At 59.2% G+C, this 16,646-nt stretch overlaps 1 protein-coding gene across 2 annotated transcripts in view; it reads right to left on the bottom strand.

Moving 5' to 3' along the window:
* Positions 1-255: 255 nt before the first annotated feature.
* ADAMTS10 (ADAM metallopeptidase with thrombospondin type 1 motif 10) overlaps positions 256-16,646 on the bottom strand; it is a 132,592-nt gene continuing 116,201 nt past the window's right edge. For both annotated transcript variants that reach the window (XM_039515612.1, XM_039515613.1), the window contains 10 exons: positions 15,937-16,070; positions 14,315-14,438; positions 13,758-13,838; positions 10,982-11,145; positions 10,401-10,527; positions 9,332-9,461; positions 7,983-8,187; positions 4,354-4,530; positions 2,648-2,804; positions 256-2,136 (listed from right to left, as the gene is read on the bottom strand). In XM_039515612.1, the coding sequence (XP_039371546.1) occupies positions 2,027-2,136; positions 2,648-2,804; positions 4,354-4,530; positions 7,983-8,187; positions 9,332-9,461; positions 10,401-10,527; positions 10,982-11,145; positions 13,758-13,838; positions 14,315-14,438; positions 15,937-16,070 (1,409 nt within the window). In that variant the 3' untranslated portion in view covers positions 256-2,026. The remainder of the gene's footprint in view (positions 2,137-2,647; positions 2,805-4,353; positions 4,531-7,982; positions 8,188-9,331; positions 9,462-10,400; positions 10,528-10,981; positions 11,146-13,757; positions 13,839-14,314; positions 14,439-15,936; positions 16,071-16,646) is intronic.

Here is a 16,646-nt window from a genome sequence, read left to right on the forward strand (position 1 = left end):
GGAGGACAGGGATGGCAAAGGTGCGCAGTCCTATATCAATCCAAAACACGTCCTGCTCCCCAAGTTTGGAGGGGCATGGGGGGTGAGTCTGCAGGGTGAGGGAGAGCGGCCTGGAATGGGCCACTGGGACGCAGCTGAATGCCCGGCCCAAGGCGCCAGGTCATCCAGGCACGTGCGGGGCCAGCTGAGCAATGACACTCGGACCAGAAGCTGCCCGGGATGGTAGCTACTCCTTTATTATAGATCATGCCGTTATTTTGCGCCTTCTTCTCAGAGTTAGTATTTTAAACAATTTTTGTTACAATATATGTATATAAAATCGTGAAAACAACACCCCCCCCCCGAGTAAGCGTTGGAATGGAACATTCCACCAGGAAGGAAGACAATTAATACCCATGCGCCAGCCTATCAGGAGCCACCCAGCACCTGAGAGGCTGTGATTGGCTGGTGAGTGGATGATGCTGCTGTAGCAGGTATATTAATAGCTAGAGACACTGGGGCAAGGGAGATGTTCATCGTTCCTGCAAATGGAACACATCCCCCGGGCTCGGGCCTTGTGTTGCTTCATTATGATGCAGAAAAATGTGATTTAAAAAAAAAATCCATGTTCTTTTCACACTGGAAACTCAGGTCCTGTCTAGCCCTGTTTTTCCTGGAAGACTCTATGGAGAGCTGGGGAAAATCATAGGACAATGACACCCCCTGTTAGCATGGCAGCAGAACCTGATTGAGCATGACGTGTGCTCTTCTCTTGCGGGTGCTCCACGGAGGGGTTGGAGAAGTGGATTGGGAGCGCTTGTAGTCCTAACTGAACCTGGACAGGAGAAAGCTGTGCTTTTCGCTGCTAAGGCACCATGCTGCAGGAGGCAGTGGGGTGCAGTAGGTGGGGCCTTGGCCTGGGATTCAGGAAACCCAGGTTCAATTCCTGGCTCTGCTGGGTGACCTTGGGCAAATCACTTCCTCCTTTTTTTCCACTTCCAACCTTTCTCTGTCTTGTCTATTTAGAGTGGAAGCTCGTCTGTCTCTTATGTATACATACACCACAAGGCCCTGACTTCAGCTGGAGCTTCTAGGTACACTCCTGTGATACAAATAATAACAAAAGGCTTCAGAAAACCCAATGTTTTTAACCCATCTTCCCCTCCCAATTCATCCGGTGTCACTTCCTTGGGGACAATCAGTATCCGACCGGTTCTCCAGTCATCCACAGAGCCTTCCAGGGGAGACAAGGCTTGAATGAACCAAACAATCCTGCCCCTCCCACCCCAGCAGCCTTGCCTCATCCATCACAAAGAAGCCCAAAGGCACAAGCCAAGGGTTGTCCTTGGCATGTTGATGCACCACACAGCTAAAATCCTTCTCCTCTTCTTGCTCTCTCTGGGCTCCTGCTGGCGCTGGGCAGGATGGACTGCTCCATTCACTCAATCCCCCTCCCCTGCCCGAGGCCTGCTTCCCAGCGCCATGGCAGCCATAGGGCATGCTCGGTTTTCTGGAGGTGGACAGCGATGCCCTTCAGGAGACTGGGCACGGAGCAAGGCGAGGGCAGGACCAGAGCATGCTGACTGGCTGTCGAGAACCGCCCTGCCCTCCCCAGTGTGACGGGCAGGGCTATTGGCACCATCTGGAGGCTGTTGGCTGGTGCCCGCAGGACCCAGCTGTGCTACTAAATAAATAACAAATGTCAGAATTTCAAGTAATGTCCTTGTTGCCACGCTGTCCCCAGCTCTGCCCTCTCCCGGCGCGGTGACCGGCTCCGTTGTGGCCGCAGAGATCTCCCCGCTCCTCCCGTGCGTTGTGCTGCCTGTCTCCAGAGTGGCACACGCGTTGGCAGCGATTTAACTGGGGTTCCTGTGGGGTTGGGGTGGGGGGGGGGGTGTTGCCGGCTCCCTCCAGAAGCACGACCAGTGTTTGGGTTGAATCCTTTGGAGATTCCCGGGGGTCAGGGGTGGAGGGGAACGGCACGGCTCGGCTGCCCTCCGGCATTGCTTTCGCCTTCCAGTTTTCCTACAGGGGTCGCCTGGCTCCTTTAATGCCCCTGGCACGTTTTACAGCACATCTGTCGGAAATAGGTCCGGCTGCAGAACTTGAACTTCAACACCAGGGGGCAGTAGGCGACCTTGTTCACATCCTTGCACTCTGCAGGGAGCCCAGAGGGAAAAGGGTTAGAGACCCCGCTACGCACAGGGGGAGCCTAGTCTACGTAGGGAGGGTAGAGAGCAGCCCCCCCCCCCCCACGAGCTGAACTGCCCCAAACTCCTGGAAAGTTTTGTAGCCCAGGGCCCAGGCTCCAGGGACTGGCTGACAAGGAGCAAGTGGGGTGAACCCCACACAAGGGCAATGAACCGAGCTCGGGATGGTGAATCTTATAGGGAGATCAAGGCCGCTCCTCCCAGGGGTCCCCCAGTGCTTGGCAGGCTCAGCCGGACAAAGTGTACATGCAGGAGCCACTTCACCCTCCACCCACTAGGGCGACAGGTTCAGCGCTGCCCCAGAGGGGCGAGCGCCCCTTACTGAGACCCCACCGCTCCGCGCAGGGATCCTGGGGTCAGCACGGACCCAGAGGGGAGATTTTGACCCCGGCTGTTAGCAATGGGCAGGATTTCGATCTGAAGCTCTCCTGTATCTGCGTGGCCAGGCCGGCCAGTACCTTCGGGGCTCTCGGTAGGTCCGGATTTGCACCTAGCTTCACACTGCTGCATGCCTGCAGGCTTCAGGTTCTCCCCGCAGTCGCCGGACGGCTGCCCAGTGTGGGTCAAGCACTGGACGGAGCGTCTCTGCTGGCCCAGGCCGCACTGCGCAGAGCACTGGGGAGGGGGGACAGCGCAGAGTCAGAGCTGCCCTGCAGTTCTTCTTTAACAACACCCTGCTAATGGGGAGGGGGCTGGGCCTGGCTTCTCCCAGGGCTGTAGCCTGGCCAGTGTGTTTAACCCAACCCTTGATGGCTGCAGATTGCTGCTTCCAGCTGGCTACAGGGACTCCAGTGCACGGAGCTGATCACTGCAGACCAGCTGCCTTTATAGGCCTGATCCAAGCCCACTGGCCCTCCCCCTGCGCACCCCTAAATAGCTGCTATGTTGGAGAGTCCAACCCTCCACCCCCACCCTGCCCTACAGAGCCCAGGTCTCGGTACGTTTGCTAATCCAGCCGCCCACCCCCCATCAGTAACTGGGGCACTGCCTGTGCCTGAGTGGAGGGAAGATCCATCAGCCAAGTTCCCCGGCTGCACATCCCTTACTGGTTGCTAGCAGAGGGGTTCGAAGGCTGGACTCCTGGGCTCCTGGGGAAGGGGCTGGGATGCTAAGGGGGTGGGGTCCCCCTTTGGGAAGGGAAGAGGAGCAGACCTAAGGGTACCTCTCCTCTTTATCTGCCCGGATCCCACCTGGCTACGGCTTGGGGCCTCCTTGTCCCACTTCTCCCCATTGCAGGGAAGAGGCAGGTGCTGAAACCTCAGGGCTGAGTGGGAAGAAGGTGCCCAGCTGACTCCAGGAGGGGGCCTGGCGGCTGGGACACGAGCCAGCCCGAACGCTCCACCTACCCCGGGGCAGGGAGAGGGAGCCCCAAAGGTGGCAAAGGAGCGGCTCCGAGCTCGCCAAGGGAGGCGTTTCATTTGCCCAGCGGGCTAGACAGCACAGGGACCCCCGTGACCGGGCAGGAGACAAGGCTTGAGCAGCTGCAGCAGGGCAGAGAGCGGAGCCCAGCAGAGAGGAGTCCCAGGGGCACAGGCAGCAAACCCATGGAGCAGGGACTCCAGCCAGGCCTAGGCAAGAGTGGCCCGGCCGGCCAGGAGCCAACGCCCACCGCTGCGCTGATGACCACTGGAAGCAGAGCGCTGCCCGGCACGCAGCCCGGTGTCTGTCTGCGGACTCCGAGGGCGCGTCTACACGGCCCGGCTGCGGCTGGCTCGGGCTGTGGGGCTGTTAAATTGCAGTGCAGACGGTGGGCTTGGGCTGCAGCCTGGGCTCCGGGACCCCACGAGGGGGGGTGGGTCTCAGCCTGGACGCCCGCGTCTCGTCACCGCTAGTTCAAGCCCCGCAGCCGGAAGTTATTTATTGCAGTGTAGACGTGTCCTAGGAGCCAGATGGGGCCGTATGGATACAGTGGAGGGCAGACCTTGCTCTAAGGCTGACAGGTGCCTACGGGCAAAGGGACTGGGGCAGGGCTGTTTGCTGCGGTCAGTCAGCGTCTGCCTGGCGGCCTTGGTACTTTCGCTTTTCCACCCATGCTGCATTATTCAATTCCCTGTGGTGCAGCACCCCCTGGTGGTCCCACCTGGGAGATCTCCTGGCTTCCCCACCCCAAGGCTAGCGAGTGGGCCGGGAACTCCTGGGACTCCGGCAGGAGATCATTCAGTACCTCTCCCCATTCGCCAGTCACCCACCGCGGGGGCGGGCAGCGTCGCAGGTTGCATCTCATGCTGATCGGGGGCTTGGTATTCTCTGGGCACTGCAAGGGCGGCAGGGTCGTGCTGTGGTCGCCGCTTTTGCAAAGCACGATGCGGTGGCGGAAACCAGGCCCACAACTCGGGGTGCACTGCAAGGGGCAGGCTCAGATTTAGGGTGCACAGGGAAGAAAAGATACAGTGATCTCAGGGCGTACGGAGAAGAATCTCCCCATTCCCTCTCCACCCAAGGGCGTACAAGGTAAAGGTCTGAGCAACAGCAGCCCCCCCCCTCCCCGTGTCCTTTGACACCCACGCATTTCAGCCTGCCAGTGCCCAAGTGAAGAAGGCACCATGTCACAAAGATAATACTGAGTCCTGCCACGAGTGCAGGGGACTGGACTAGATGACCTCTCGGGGTCCCTTCCACTTCTAGGATTCTAAGATCCCAACTCGGGGAGGCCAATATGGGTCATGCAGGTAACTTCCAATGGTTGTGGGATCCCTTCCCTCAGCACAGCTGAGTTTGTGAGCTCAAGGTACTCCCACCCTGCTCAGCACGTCCCATCGGGCACAGCCCAGGCTCACGCATGACGTTACACAGAGCAGGCGGGGTCCTCAGCTGCTGGAACGCAATGTAGTTCCAACTGACTCCTGCGCAACGACGGCAATCCGCAGCTCAAGATCTGACCCCGTCATTCCGTTTGGCCCCCTTCCCGCGAACAGCAGCCTGCTGCATCTGATCGCTTCTCCGCAGGAAATTCCACTTCTAATTCCCTCTTTCTGATCTCTCCAGTAACTCCAGAGAAAGCCAGTGGAAACTGACGATTACCCTTGGCTAGTTTAAATACTGCAGTCAGGTCTCTCCAAGCTAAATTATCCCAGTTTGGCCGGAGGTGCTCTGCCTTGAGCACTTCCACTGAGAACGGCAGCAACGTGGCCTAGAGGTTAGAGCAGCGGAGGAGTGGGATCAGGAGACTTGGCCTCTACTCCCCATCTGTCAGCTGGGGATAATGATGCCTGGCTAAAGCCCTTCGAGATCTCAGAAGAAAGGAGCTGTGTGTAGGGAGCCAGATCCTCAGCTGCTGTGGACGGGCGCAGCGCCACTGAAGTCAATGGAGCGACACCGATTTACACCCATTGAGCATCGGGCCCAGTAACTGTCAAGTATTGGCATCTCCGTGTCCTCTCCAAAGGCAGCAGCCTGACAACAGCTGAGCGGCTGCTGTGAGGAGGCCAGTGCCCGTCACGCGAGCCTCACCGTTTCCTTGCGCTCCCCCAGCCGTCTGTGCCCCAGGGGTGTTGCTTGTCTATTCAGAACGGAAGCTCTCTGGGGCAGGGACTGGCCTTTCACTGTTTGTATGGCACCCAGCCCAGTGGGGTCCTGGGCCGTGACTGGGGCTGCTAGGAGCTCCAGTAATACAAAAATAATAATGAATAATGCCGCCTTCTTTAAATTCGGTGCCACACAGGGCCTTGCTTCGAAGGGGGCGGGGAGCTCTTCGAGCAGAGTTTCTAAAGCGATAGCTCAGTGCCTTCGGATTCTCCCTTCTTGAGACAAGCCACTAAGCCAGTGAGCTTTCTCCCTCCTCGCTGCTTCGGCACTCGGGGCTGAGACTCCAAACTCATTTCACTTGGGGTCGTAACAGGCTAGGGACGTCCTGACCCTCTGTGCTCTCTTAGCTCTCACAAATCTGCGGTAACACTAGCTTGACATGTCAGCTAATGAAGCCCTAGTCTTGGCCCTCCCAGCTCGGAGGATGTCTGAACGTAGAACTGGAAAAGGTCCCGAGAAGCACAACCCAAACGAGTCAGGGGCTGGAACAGCTTCCGTCTGAGGAGAGCTTAATAAGACTGGGACTGCTCAGCTTGGAAAAGAGACGACCAAGGGGGGATGGGACCGAGGTCTATACAATCATGCCTGGGGTGGAGAAAGGGAACTAGGACGTGTCAGTTACTCCTTCTCATAACTAAGGCTGCGAGTTTGTCCCGGAGGTCATGGATCCCATGACTTTCTGTGACCTCCGTGACTTCTGCAGCGGCAGCAGCAATTGGGTGTGTTGGAAGGGCTCAGAGCTAGGGGCAGGGGGTTGGCTGGTGTGGGGGGGAGTTTACCTTGGGGCGAGGGGCTCCCTGGCCCCCACTGGCATGGCCCTGCAGCTCATCCTAGGTGGAGGGGCCAGGGGGCTCCACGAGCTGCCTGTGCCTGCAGGCCCCGCCCCCACAGCGCCCATTGGTTGTGGTTCCCAGCCAATGGGAGCTGTGCAGCTGGGGCTTGTTTGCGGGAGCAGTGCGCGGAGCCCCCTGGCCCCTCCACTGCCTACGAGCTGCAGGGACACGTGGACCGGGTGGGGAGCCCCTGCCGGCCCCACCAACCTTCCCCCTCCCAGCATCAGTGGGGGTCCCAGGCTGCGTGCCACTGCCCCCCCCAGCACCAGCGGGATCCTGGGCCACCTCCCCCAGCACCCACGGTACCACCGGACTGCCCCCCCCGAGCACCCACAGCTTCCACCCCAATTTTAGTTAGGGGTCTATAGTAAAAGTCACGGACAGGTCACAGGCCGTGAATTTTTGTTTACTGCCTGCGACCTGTCCATGACTTTTACAAAAAATACCCGTGACTAAAACGTCGCCTTACTCATAACACAAGAACTAGGGGTCCCCCAATGAAATGACCAGCCAGCAGGTTTAAAACAAAGAGAAGAACATATAACATAAGAACATAAGAAAGGCCGTACCGGGTCAGACCAAAGGTCCATCATCCCCCCATCTATCTCTTCACAGTACGACAGCAGCCAGCTGCCAGTGCCCCCCTGAACAGAAAAGGCATGCAATGATGATCTGATCTCTCCATCCATCATCCTCCATCCTCCTCTGAACTAGGAGAGGCTAGACACCCATTACCATCCTAGCTATTTAGCCATTTTTGGACCACCATGCCATTATCATCAGTCTTTAAACATTGTTGTAGTAGTCCCTAGCACCCACCCTCAACCAGGAGAGTTCCACAAGTTGACTGTGCGCTGCGTGAAGAAGAACTTCCTTTTATTTGGAAGCATTTCTTCACACAGCACCCCGCCAACCTGTGGAACTCGTTGCCAGGAATGTTTTGAAGGCCGCCATTATTATAGGGTCCATCAGTGGCTCTTAGCCAAGCTGTAACCCCATGCTCTGTGTCCCCCGAGCCCCTGACTGCCAGACGCTGGGAATGGGCGCCAGGGGATGGATCACTCGGTGATTCCCTGTTCTGTCCATTCCCTCTGCAGCATCTGGCACTGGCTCCTTTTTGAACATCGGATACTGGGCAAGACGGACCATTGATCTGACCCAGTCTGGCCGTTCTGACATTCTTAGGGCCTAATGCAGCCTAGGTGCTCAGCGTGGGGCAGACACTGAAGTCACCCAGGTTCCCACCCAGTGGCAAAGCCCCATTAGGTCCCACCTAGTCCATCACCTTGGTCAGTGCAGGACTGTGCCCTGCGTGGGGCAGAACCACGCCCCCCTCTGGAGAGCCTTTACCTGCCCTAATGAATGAAGCACAGCAGGACCCAAGCTGAAAGGACCCAGTGGATTTCGAGAGCCTGTGCAAATAAGGGGCCCTTACCTCTGACCAGTCCAGAGCAGCCCATTCTGGGGGGCACGTTTGGTTATTGCAGGGCTCGTGCATCTTGGGCCGGGGTTGGGCGCAGGAGCCATCGTCCAGGATTTTCTCCTCGGTGGCAGCGACCTTCCTCCGGCAGACGACGCTGCGGGTGCGGACGCCCTCGTTGCAGCTCCGGCTGCATTCGGACCAGTTCCCGATCACCCAGCTGGGGAAAGAGGCAAGCGCTGGCGGCTAGGAGCGAGGCTTGGCCGTGGGCAGCTGTTGTCTGAGCCCGGCACTAGGAGCCCGCAGCCCCGGGCTACATCTGCACAGCCCGTGCAGCGAGCCTCCGAGCCCGGGGTGAGGGACTTGGCTAGCACAGCTCTGAAAACAGCTGAGTAGCCAGTGCTTTGAGGCTGTGGCTCGGGCTGGAGCTCGGGTCCGGAAGCTACAGAGCTATTTATACAGGTCCTGTAGCCTGAGGCTGTCGGCCCCCCCTGGGCTGAGAGGCTGGCTCCCACAGGCTGTGTGCACATACCCCGCGGCCCCCCCGGCCTCGCACGGACTGGCTCTGCACCGGTCATTTAATCTCCGCATGTCTCCATTTCCCCCCGTAGAGCGGGGACAGTGACACCCACTTTCGAGGCTGCGTCTGTGCATGTTTCTAAAGGGGACGCACAGAGAAATGGTGCCAATATTGCAGGGAGAGGGGCACATGGATGGGGGGAGAGGGGGCACAATGACTCTAGAGAAATGCTGCTTTACAGCTGGACCTTCTGGCCAGCAGAGCCACACACTCGGTGAGCCCATCCCCTGCACTAGTCTAGTGGCTAAGGGCGCCGGATAGGGACTGGGGTTCTAGTCCTGGCTCTGCCACGGATCTTGGGCAAGTCACTGCTGCTCTGTGCCTCAGTCTCCACCTCTGTAAAATGGGAACAATGCTATTGTCCTCCTTTGTGAAGCACTGGGAGGTGAAAAGCGCTGGATCTTATTATTAGTGACAGAGTGGAAAGATAACATAATCCCACACCCGTGCCATCCTCCGACACCTTTCCTCTGGGGAGCCCAGTGGTGCCTTGCTGAGTATGATCATCACCCCCAGAGGTTGGATGTGACTCCACCCAGGTGCCTGTGGCCATGTCTGGAACGGATCAGCCTTTCTCCCAGAGGGAAGAAAGACGGGGAACTGACTCGGGGAAGAAAAAAAGATGGGGGAACCTGCTTTGCTGATTCAGGGAGAGAGCAGGCACCAAATCCATTCTCCACCTCAATCCAGCGCTGCTTCTCCATCTAAGAACCCCAGCCCAGCCGCCCCATGCCCTGTGACCTCCAACAGCAGACACCCTTCCCAGACCGGGGACCGCACTCACGTGGGCGGACATGGCTCAGTGTTGCATGGCCTCTGCTTCTCAGGTAATTTGGTTTCAGGGCTACAGAAATGGTTGAAGACTGTGGAGCTGTCGGCCTGTTTCTTGCATACGACGGACTGGACTTGGCTGCCTGCGGGGGAGGTGGAGGAAGGGAAAAGGAAGAGAGAAATAGCTCTATCCTGGTGCCAGGGTCAAGAACCGCTCAGCCCGCCCCCCGCTGGCTAGTCAGCAGGCGCGATGCACCGCCCAGCTGCTCACTCGGCGTCTACAGGAGGGCACAATCACTAGACAAGGATGCCCCTAAGTTTCTATTTAAAGCCAAGTTTTCCATCATCTCTACAATCTACAACACCTGACAGGTTGGGCTGAAAACTGGTAGGTCAGGGCCCAGGGCAAAGTTTGTAGAGAAAATGTGAGGGTATTTGATCCAGGGGTTCCTGCACCCAGAAAAATAAACTGGTTTGGAAAGTTTTGCATCTCTTTTTTTGAGCAGGATTAGGGGAAAGCAGTGGGGAGGAGCAGAGGACTGCTGCCCCATGCAAAACCAAGGCCCCTAACAAAAAAGCTGAAAGATCACTCAGCCTTGGTTGTGAAACTGCCTCTGTCTTCTTCTGAATATCTGCTCAGCCTCTCGCAGCCAGGTTCTGCAGACACCCCACAGAAACCACGGCTTCAGCTCCCACCGGAACGAGCCCAAAGGATTCTGGGAAGCATCTGTCTGCGGAGGACCAGTTCACAGATGCAGAGATTTAAAGGCCAGAGGGGACCATTAGACCAACTTCCTGCCTAACACGCCATTGAATTTCAAGGGTATCATTTCAACCCCGTGACCTTTATCAGTCACTCTTGGGGTCCAGCCGAAGAACAGCGCCCAGGATAGGTGACAAGACCTGTTGTCCATGCAGCCTTGTTGACTGACACTGAGTTGCAAGCAGTTGAGTGTGAGGTCCTGGTCTGAGAGCCCCATTAGACAAAGCAAGTCCCTGTGCGTGGCGTCTTGTGCCTGGAAGTCAAGGGAGTTGCAGACACTACACCGCGACCCCTGCCACAGTACAGTCAAACCTCTCACCCCCGGCACAGATAGCTGAGCATTTGGTCCATGGGGTGTAGTGCCAGGAGTACTGGGTCAAGGAGCCTCGGGTGATGGGCGCGTTGAACTTGTACTGAATCCCCTGCAGCTCTGCCCGCACGAGAACCTGTGGAGAAAGGGGCTGTCAGTGCATTGGGACCCACGAGCCATCAGAGCCGAGCGGGACCATGGGCCTGTCTCGTGGTGTCTCTCAGGACCCCCACCAGGCTCTCCAAGCTCTTCAAGGACTGCCGGGCTTCCCCTGCCTTCCCAGCTCTGAAACCACTGGGAGTCGATATCCATCGACGCTGGCCCGGCACAGCGTGAAGAGCAGTGATCAGGAGGGACCATGGAGCCAGGGCAGCGAAAGCTCGATTTCTTTCCAAAGCCGGGCTCTGTGGTGTAATGGTCCCTCCGCTCCGGAGCGGAGATCTGAGAAGAATTTGGCCCCTATGGTGTCCCTGTATCCCTGATTAGCGCTAACTCTGGTGCGTGTGTCCGGAGGGGGAGGATAATCGATTGGGGTGGGTTAGACATGGCCAGGCAGGCAGGCCAGGGGGACAGAAAGGGCCATTACCAACCATGACAATGAGAGTGGCATTGGTAGGTCCTAAGGCCTCCAGCGATTCGGGGTCATCCTGAGATCTCCTGTAGTGGAACGTCGTCCCGGCGACGTCAAAGCGCCTGGGCGGGTCGATGGAGAGCTTCCCGTTGATGAAATACTCGTCGTTCTCCCCTTTCAGCGCTGGAAGGACAGGCAAGGAGAGGGTCCTCAGTGCGGAGGGGACTGCCGGCTATTTCCCAGCGTGCACTGCCTCCCCCACCGAGTTAACGGGCAAAGCTCGGAGGCTATCGATTCTCTCTGAAAGCAACTCTGTACATGGCCCCCCGGCCCCCTGAGCAGCTCTGCCATGGGAATCATGGGACATGGCTTCTAATACACCCCTCATCATAGTATCTGGGCACTGGGATTTCCTCCACCCCCCCGTGACCCCATAACGATGCTTAGCCTGCCATCCAGCGCTCTTCAGCCACTGTCACAAGGCGGGGAAGTACCATCGTCCCCATTTTACAGATCAAGAAACTGAGGCGCACGCAAATTAAGTGACTTGGTCAAGGCCAGGGGCAGAGCTGGGAACAGCCCCCCAGTCTCTGAATTCACAGTCTATGCCTGAGCCATTGGGCCCCACTAAAGATGCCATGGTGGGACAGGGCTTACCAGCCATCCTGGTGGCATTAGGGATGGTAACCAGGGCAACAGCCTAGCACATGCCAGTTCGTACGCACTGCTGGGACTACACTCGAGATCTTCCAGGCCCGAAATACAGCTTCTAGAGCAGAGGTGGCAAACTACGGCCCGCGGGACCCTCCTGCCCGGCCCTCGAGCTCCTGGCCTGGAAGGCTCACCCCTGGCCCCTCCCCCACTATCCCCCCTCCCCCGCAGCCTCAGCGCGCCCCGCTGCCGGCGCAATGCTCTGGGTGTGGGGCTGCGAGCTCCTGGGGCAGCACAGCTGCAGAGCCCGGTCTGACCCGGTCTCTGTGCTGCGCGGTGTCGGCGTGGCCCGGCTCCCTGCCAGGCAGTGTGGTAAGGGGACAGGGTGCGGGGGTGTGTGGATAGAGGGCAGGGGAGTTTGGGGTGGTGGTCACGGGGCGGGGGTGTGGATAGGGGTTGGGGCGGTCGGAGGGTGGGGACGGGGGGGTTGAATGGGGCAGGGGTCCTGGGGGCAGTCAGGAAGGAGGGGGTTGGATGGGGCGGTGGGGGCAGCCAGGGGTGGGGGCTCCTGGGGGGTCAGGGGACAGGGAGCAGAGGTGGGTGGGTGGGGCAGGAGTTCTGGGGGGGGGCCATCAGAGGGCGAGAAGCGGGGAGGGGTAGGAGGCAGGGGCCGGGCCACACCTGGCTGTTTGGGGAGGCACAGCCTCCCCTAACCAGCCCTCCATACAATTTCCGAGACCCGATGCAGCCCTCAGGCCAAAAAGATTGCCTGCCCCTGTTCTAGGGCCTGTGCTAAAGGAATGGCGAGTGAGCACCTGGCTGTTGTAGTCGCAGAGGACGGTCACTAGAGGGAGACATGATCTCTCTCTCACACACACACACACAGCCCGTGTGTTACACTAAGGCCCATGGTTAAGTTTTTCGTGGTTGCACACTTGTTGTTGTTAACATGCTATTTCCCACGATGCTTTGGGGCAGGGTGGATGGTCCCACACTGGTGAGAAATGCAGGAGAGACTCGTTCCCCTCCAGGCTGGAAATCTCACGAGCACAGCCCGGACAAGCAGGCAGTGCAGGGGACTCCGCGGGCCGGTGCTGGCCGCAGGGGGAGATGCTGGCTGTTACTCCGGGGACAGAGGCATGTTTGGGTGGTGCCTTTCCACAGGTGTGATGGGCTCACAAGTGTCCCCGCCAGGCAGGCCCCATTAGAGGAGGATGTAAAATCCCAGCCTGCCCCTTAGCCAGGATCATTCCCCGGTGACGTGGATGTACCAGCAACTCGTTTCTGATGGACTGGAAAGACATGGGGAGCCCTGGTCTGTCCGACACCAGGGCAGGCTCTGGTCCAGGATGCTGCTCCCCTGGAAGCAGCACCAGGGAGCCGGCCAGAGGGGTCCCTTACCCGGTCTGGCACCAGCGCAGGCCCTGTTAGCGAATGCTGCTCCCCCAGAACTGCAGGGAAACCCCAGCTTAAGGGAGCTCCCTCCCAGGGGTCCTCAGTGCAGGCTCTGGAATCTGCCGTGAGCTGCAGGTGACCTGCCAGGTGATGTTTACATTCCCCTCCCTTCCTCTCCCCTCGCTGTAACGGCTGCCGATCGCGTGAGAAAAGCAACGAGGCAGCGTCTGGCTGGAAAGCCGAGCGAGACAGTTGAGTTTGAACCCCCAGCCGAACATGCTGGCTCCAAGGGAAGTGCCAAGGAGCCGGGGCCAGCGCCGGGTGTGGAGTTTGTGTCGGGTTACGTTGCTGAACAGAGGCGGAGCTGCAGTGAGATAGGGGGCATCTACGCCACACCCAAACACCCCACTGGCCCCGAAACAGCTCCCCCATCGTGCCCTGCAAACCTCGCTAGGCACTGTGGCTTTGCCCGCCAATGCCACCTCTGGGGAACGGGCCGAGCTTTTCTCAGTGGTTAGCTACCGAGTGTCGAGAATACCTCCCCCTACTGCCCCTCAGGCTGGCACCTGAAACCCTCCCAGCACCCCCCCAGGGGAGATCTGCCAGGCAGGTCTTGCCCACCCAGCACCCACAGAGAGGGGCGCCTTGGCACAGAACGGGCATGTAACTGGGATTTCACTGGTGCTCCATTGTGACTCTCCCTGTCCCCCAGCGTCACCCCTGGGCTGCAGACCCTGCTGTCTTCTCACCCAGGTAGTTGAGAGAGAGATTCAGCTCCCGGATATCAATGTGCACAGAGCCCTTGGGGATCCAGATCACCTCCTTGTAACCTGGAAGACAAGCCCAGGGCGTGGGGTTAGCAGGGAAACCTAGCCAGGCTGGGATCAGAGAGACTGCAGGGGGCAGCCTGTGGGGGCGGGGAGCGGGGGGGGGGGAGACCACCTGAGCCCAGCGCAACTTGGGTGGGGAGGAGGAATCCTGAACCCCACCAAGGGAAATCAAGTTGAAGACCCCAGTATAGCCCAGAGGCATATCCAACCCCCAGTGCAGGGAGCCCACAGATGTATCCAATGATCCCTCCCATCCCGGGGAGCCCATGGGTGTACCCGACATCCCCCACCCTGGGGAGCCCACAGGCGTACCTGACCCCCGCCACCCCACCCAAGGGAGCCCATGGGTGTACCCGACATCCCCCACCCTGGGGAGCCCACGGGTGTATCCGACCCCCCCATCTCCTGAGATAAAGGCACTGAACCAGAAGGAAACGAGCGGCAGGTAAAGCAAGCCTGGGCCGGATGCTCCTTACCCCCCTCGGGCAGGGACTGGTTGAAAATGCCTTCGATGGTCTCGCAGGTGCTCCCGTCTCCCCCACACACGCGGCACTTGTCCTCCTTCAAGTCAGAGCCGAGGATGCGGTCACAGCCCACATGCTGGAGGGAAAGAGCAGGGGGGATTATCTGCCTGCAGGGGGCACTGGCCTCCCACTGACCAGACCTCCAGAGGGCCATTCTGGTATCACGTGTGTGTGTGTGTGTGGGGGGGGGGGTTCAAACTTCCCCTTTGCCTCCATTTGTGTGTGGGGGCTCAGCACGGCACCCCTGGCTTTCTGCCACCCCTGGGGGCTGGCAAGAGAAAGGGGTGTGAGCATGGGGCCCAAGGACGAAATCCGCCTCTCCCCATCCGTGCCCCGAGCGCCCAGGGTGAAGGGCTGAGTGTGTGTGTGGGGGGGATACCCTGATGGAATCCACCCTCCCTCCCGGGGGGAGGATTCAGCGCGTCCTCTGCACAACCTGCGTGAAGGCTCCTGGCACATGGAGCTTCGGGAGCTCCCTCTCCAGGCCAGGCCATTTGGGTACGAGGGGTGCCCCCTTTCCCCCTGCCACAGGCCTCGTGCTGGCCCTCCACGGCTGGCTGGATTCACCCTCCCCAAAGGAAATGCCCCAGATCTCTATGGTCCTGCAATGGCTAATGCCGGCCCCAGGCTAGCGATGGGGCTACTCAGGTGGAGGAGCCCCTGTCACGTGCCGGTGTTGGCCTGGCTATCTGGAGGGCTTGGGTCTGCAATCCCTGGCTGGAAATCTCACGAGAAGAGGCTCCACGGTCCTTCCTGCCTCCAGCCAGGCTGGGCCCTTCGCCCTTGCTGGGTCCTGGACCTCCCACTGCGGGCGCAGGGTCAGGCCAGCGTGTCTCCGGGCCCTGATGCTGAACGTGCAGCTGCCCCGAGGGAGGATGAGGAAGAGGGAGAAGGCAACGTTTTCAAAGGGAGGACGGAGGAGACGCCATGTGCTTATAATTAGCAGCCCCTGTGTGATGGGCTGATTCCTGACAGGCTCCCACCGTGCTCTGGGGTCCTTCACAGCACAGGCCCCGGCAGCTGGAAGGGACAGGTTGGGCCGACCTCCAACTTCCCAGAGATTCCTGCTCATGTAGCAATGCCCCCTCAGATCCGGGAGGGACTCTCAGGCCCCTTCAGACCTTCCCCAGAGCTCGTGAAGGCTTTGCTCGTCTTCTCAGGGCAGCGTGCAGCGCTACTGACGTGGGGGAGGCCTCAGGCCCTGAGCCTCTCCCACGGTAATGCTAAGCACTCTCAGTGCCCTCCCGGGGAGGGTACATCAGGGCTATTGCCCGCACTCCGCAGATGGGGAAACCGAGGCACGCGAGGTGGGCTGACTTGCTCCAGGTCACAAAGAGTCAGCAGCAGAGCTGGGACCTCGGCCTCAGGCTGAGTCCATGAGACCCCGGGCCAGTGGGAGAGTAGCTGGCTGTGCTCTTTCACTGCTCTGCCGTGAGGGGCCAGCAGCTCTCCCCACCCACAGCCAAGGCACACGAGAGGGGCCTGCAGAGCACAGGAGAGGGTCTGAGTGCCTGCAGGGGAGCCCTCGCCTCATCCCAGCTCCCCCCCCCAGCACCCCCAACCTCGGCATGTACCTTGCACTCCCCATTGACACAGATGTCATTGGAGTCCTGCCGGCAGGGCGTCCCGTCCACCACGGCCGCTGCCCGCTCCGTGTAGAAGTTGAAGCCCTCGGCCAGGCAGTTGAGAGAACAGGATTTCACGCCCCCTGCAAGAGAAAAGGAGGCAGTTCCACCTGCTCCAGCACAGCGGCAGCCAGAGGAGCGATGGCGAGGGCCAGGGCCCTACCAAATTCATGGTCCATTTCGGTCAATGTCATGGTTGTAGGGTTTTAAAAGATGGTAAATTTCATGATTTCAGCTATTTAAATGTGAAAGGTCAGTGTTGTAACTGCAGGGGTCCTGACCCAAAAAGGAGTGGGGGGGGGAGGGCTGCAAGGTTATTGTAGGGGGGGCTGCGGTACTGCTCCCCTTACTTCTGCACTGCTGCTGGTTGGGTGCCACCTTCAGAGCTGGGCACCCGGCAAACAACCGCCGCTCTCTGGCTGAAGGCAGCACACAAGTAAGGGTGGCAATACCGCAACCCCCCTAAATAACCTCCCTTTTGGGTCAGGACCCCCAGTTTGCGAAGTGCTGGTCTCCCCCAGGAAATCCGTATAGCGTAGGGTAAAAGCACACGGTGGACCAGATCTCATGGTGGGAGACCAGATTTTCACGGTCCGTGACGCGTTTTTCATGGTGGTGAATTTGGTGAGGGCCCTAGTGATGGAGCTTCCCCCTCAGCC

This window comes from Mauremys reevesii, linkage group 26 (assembly GCF_016161935.1).
Source record: "Mauremys reevesii isolate NIE-2019 linkage group 26, ASM1616193v1, whole genome shotgun sequence".
Classification (NCBI taxonomy): Eukaryota; Metazoa; Chordata; order Testudines; family Geoemydidae; genus Mauremys; species Mauremys reevesii.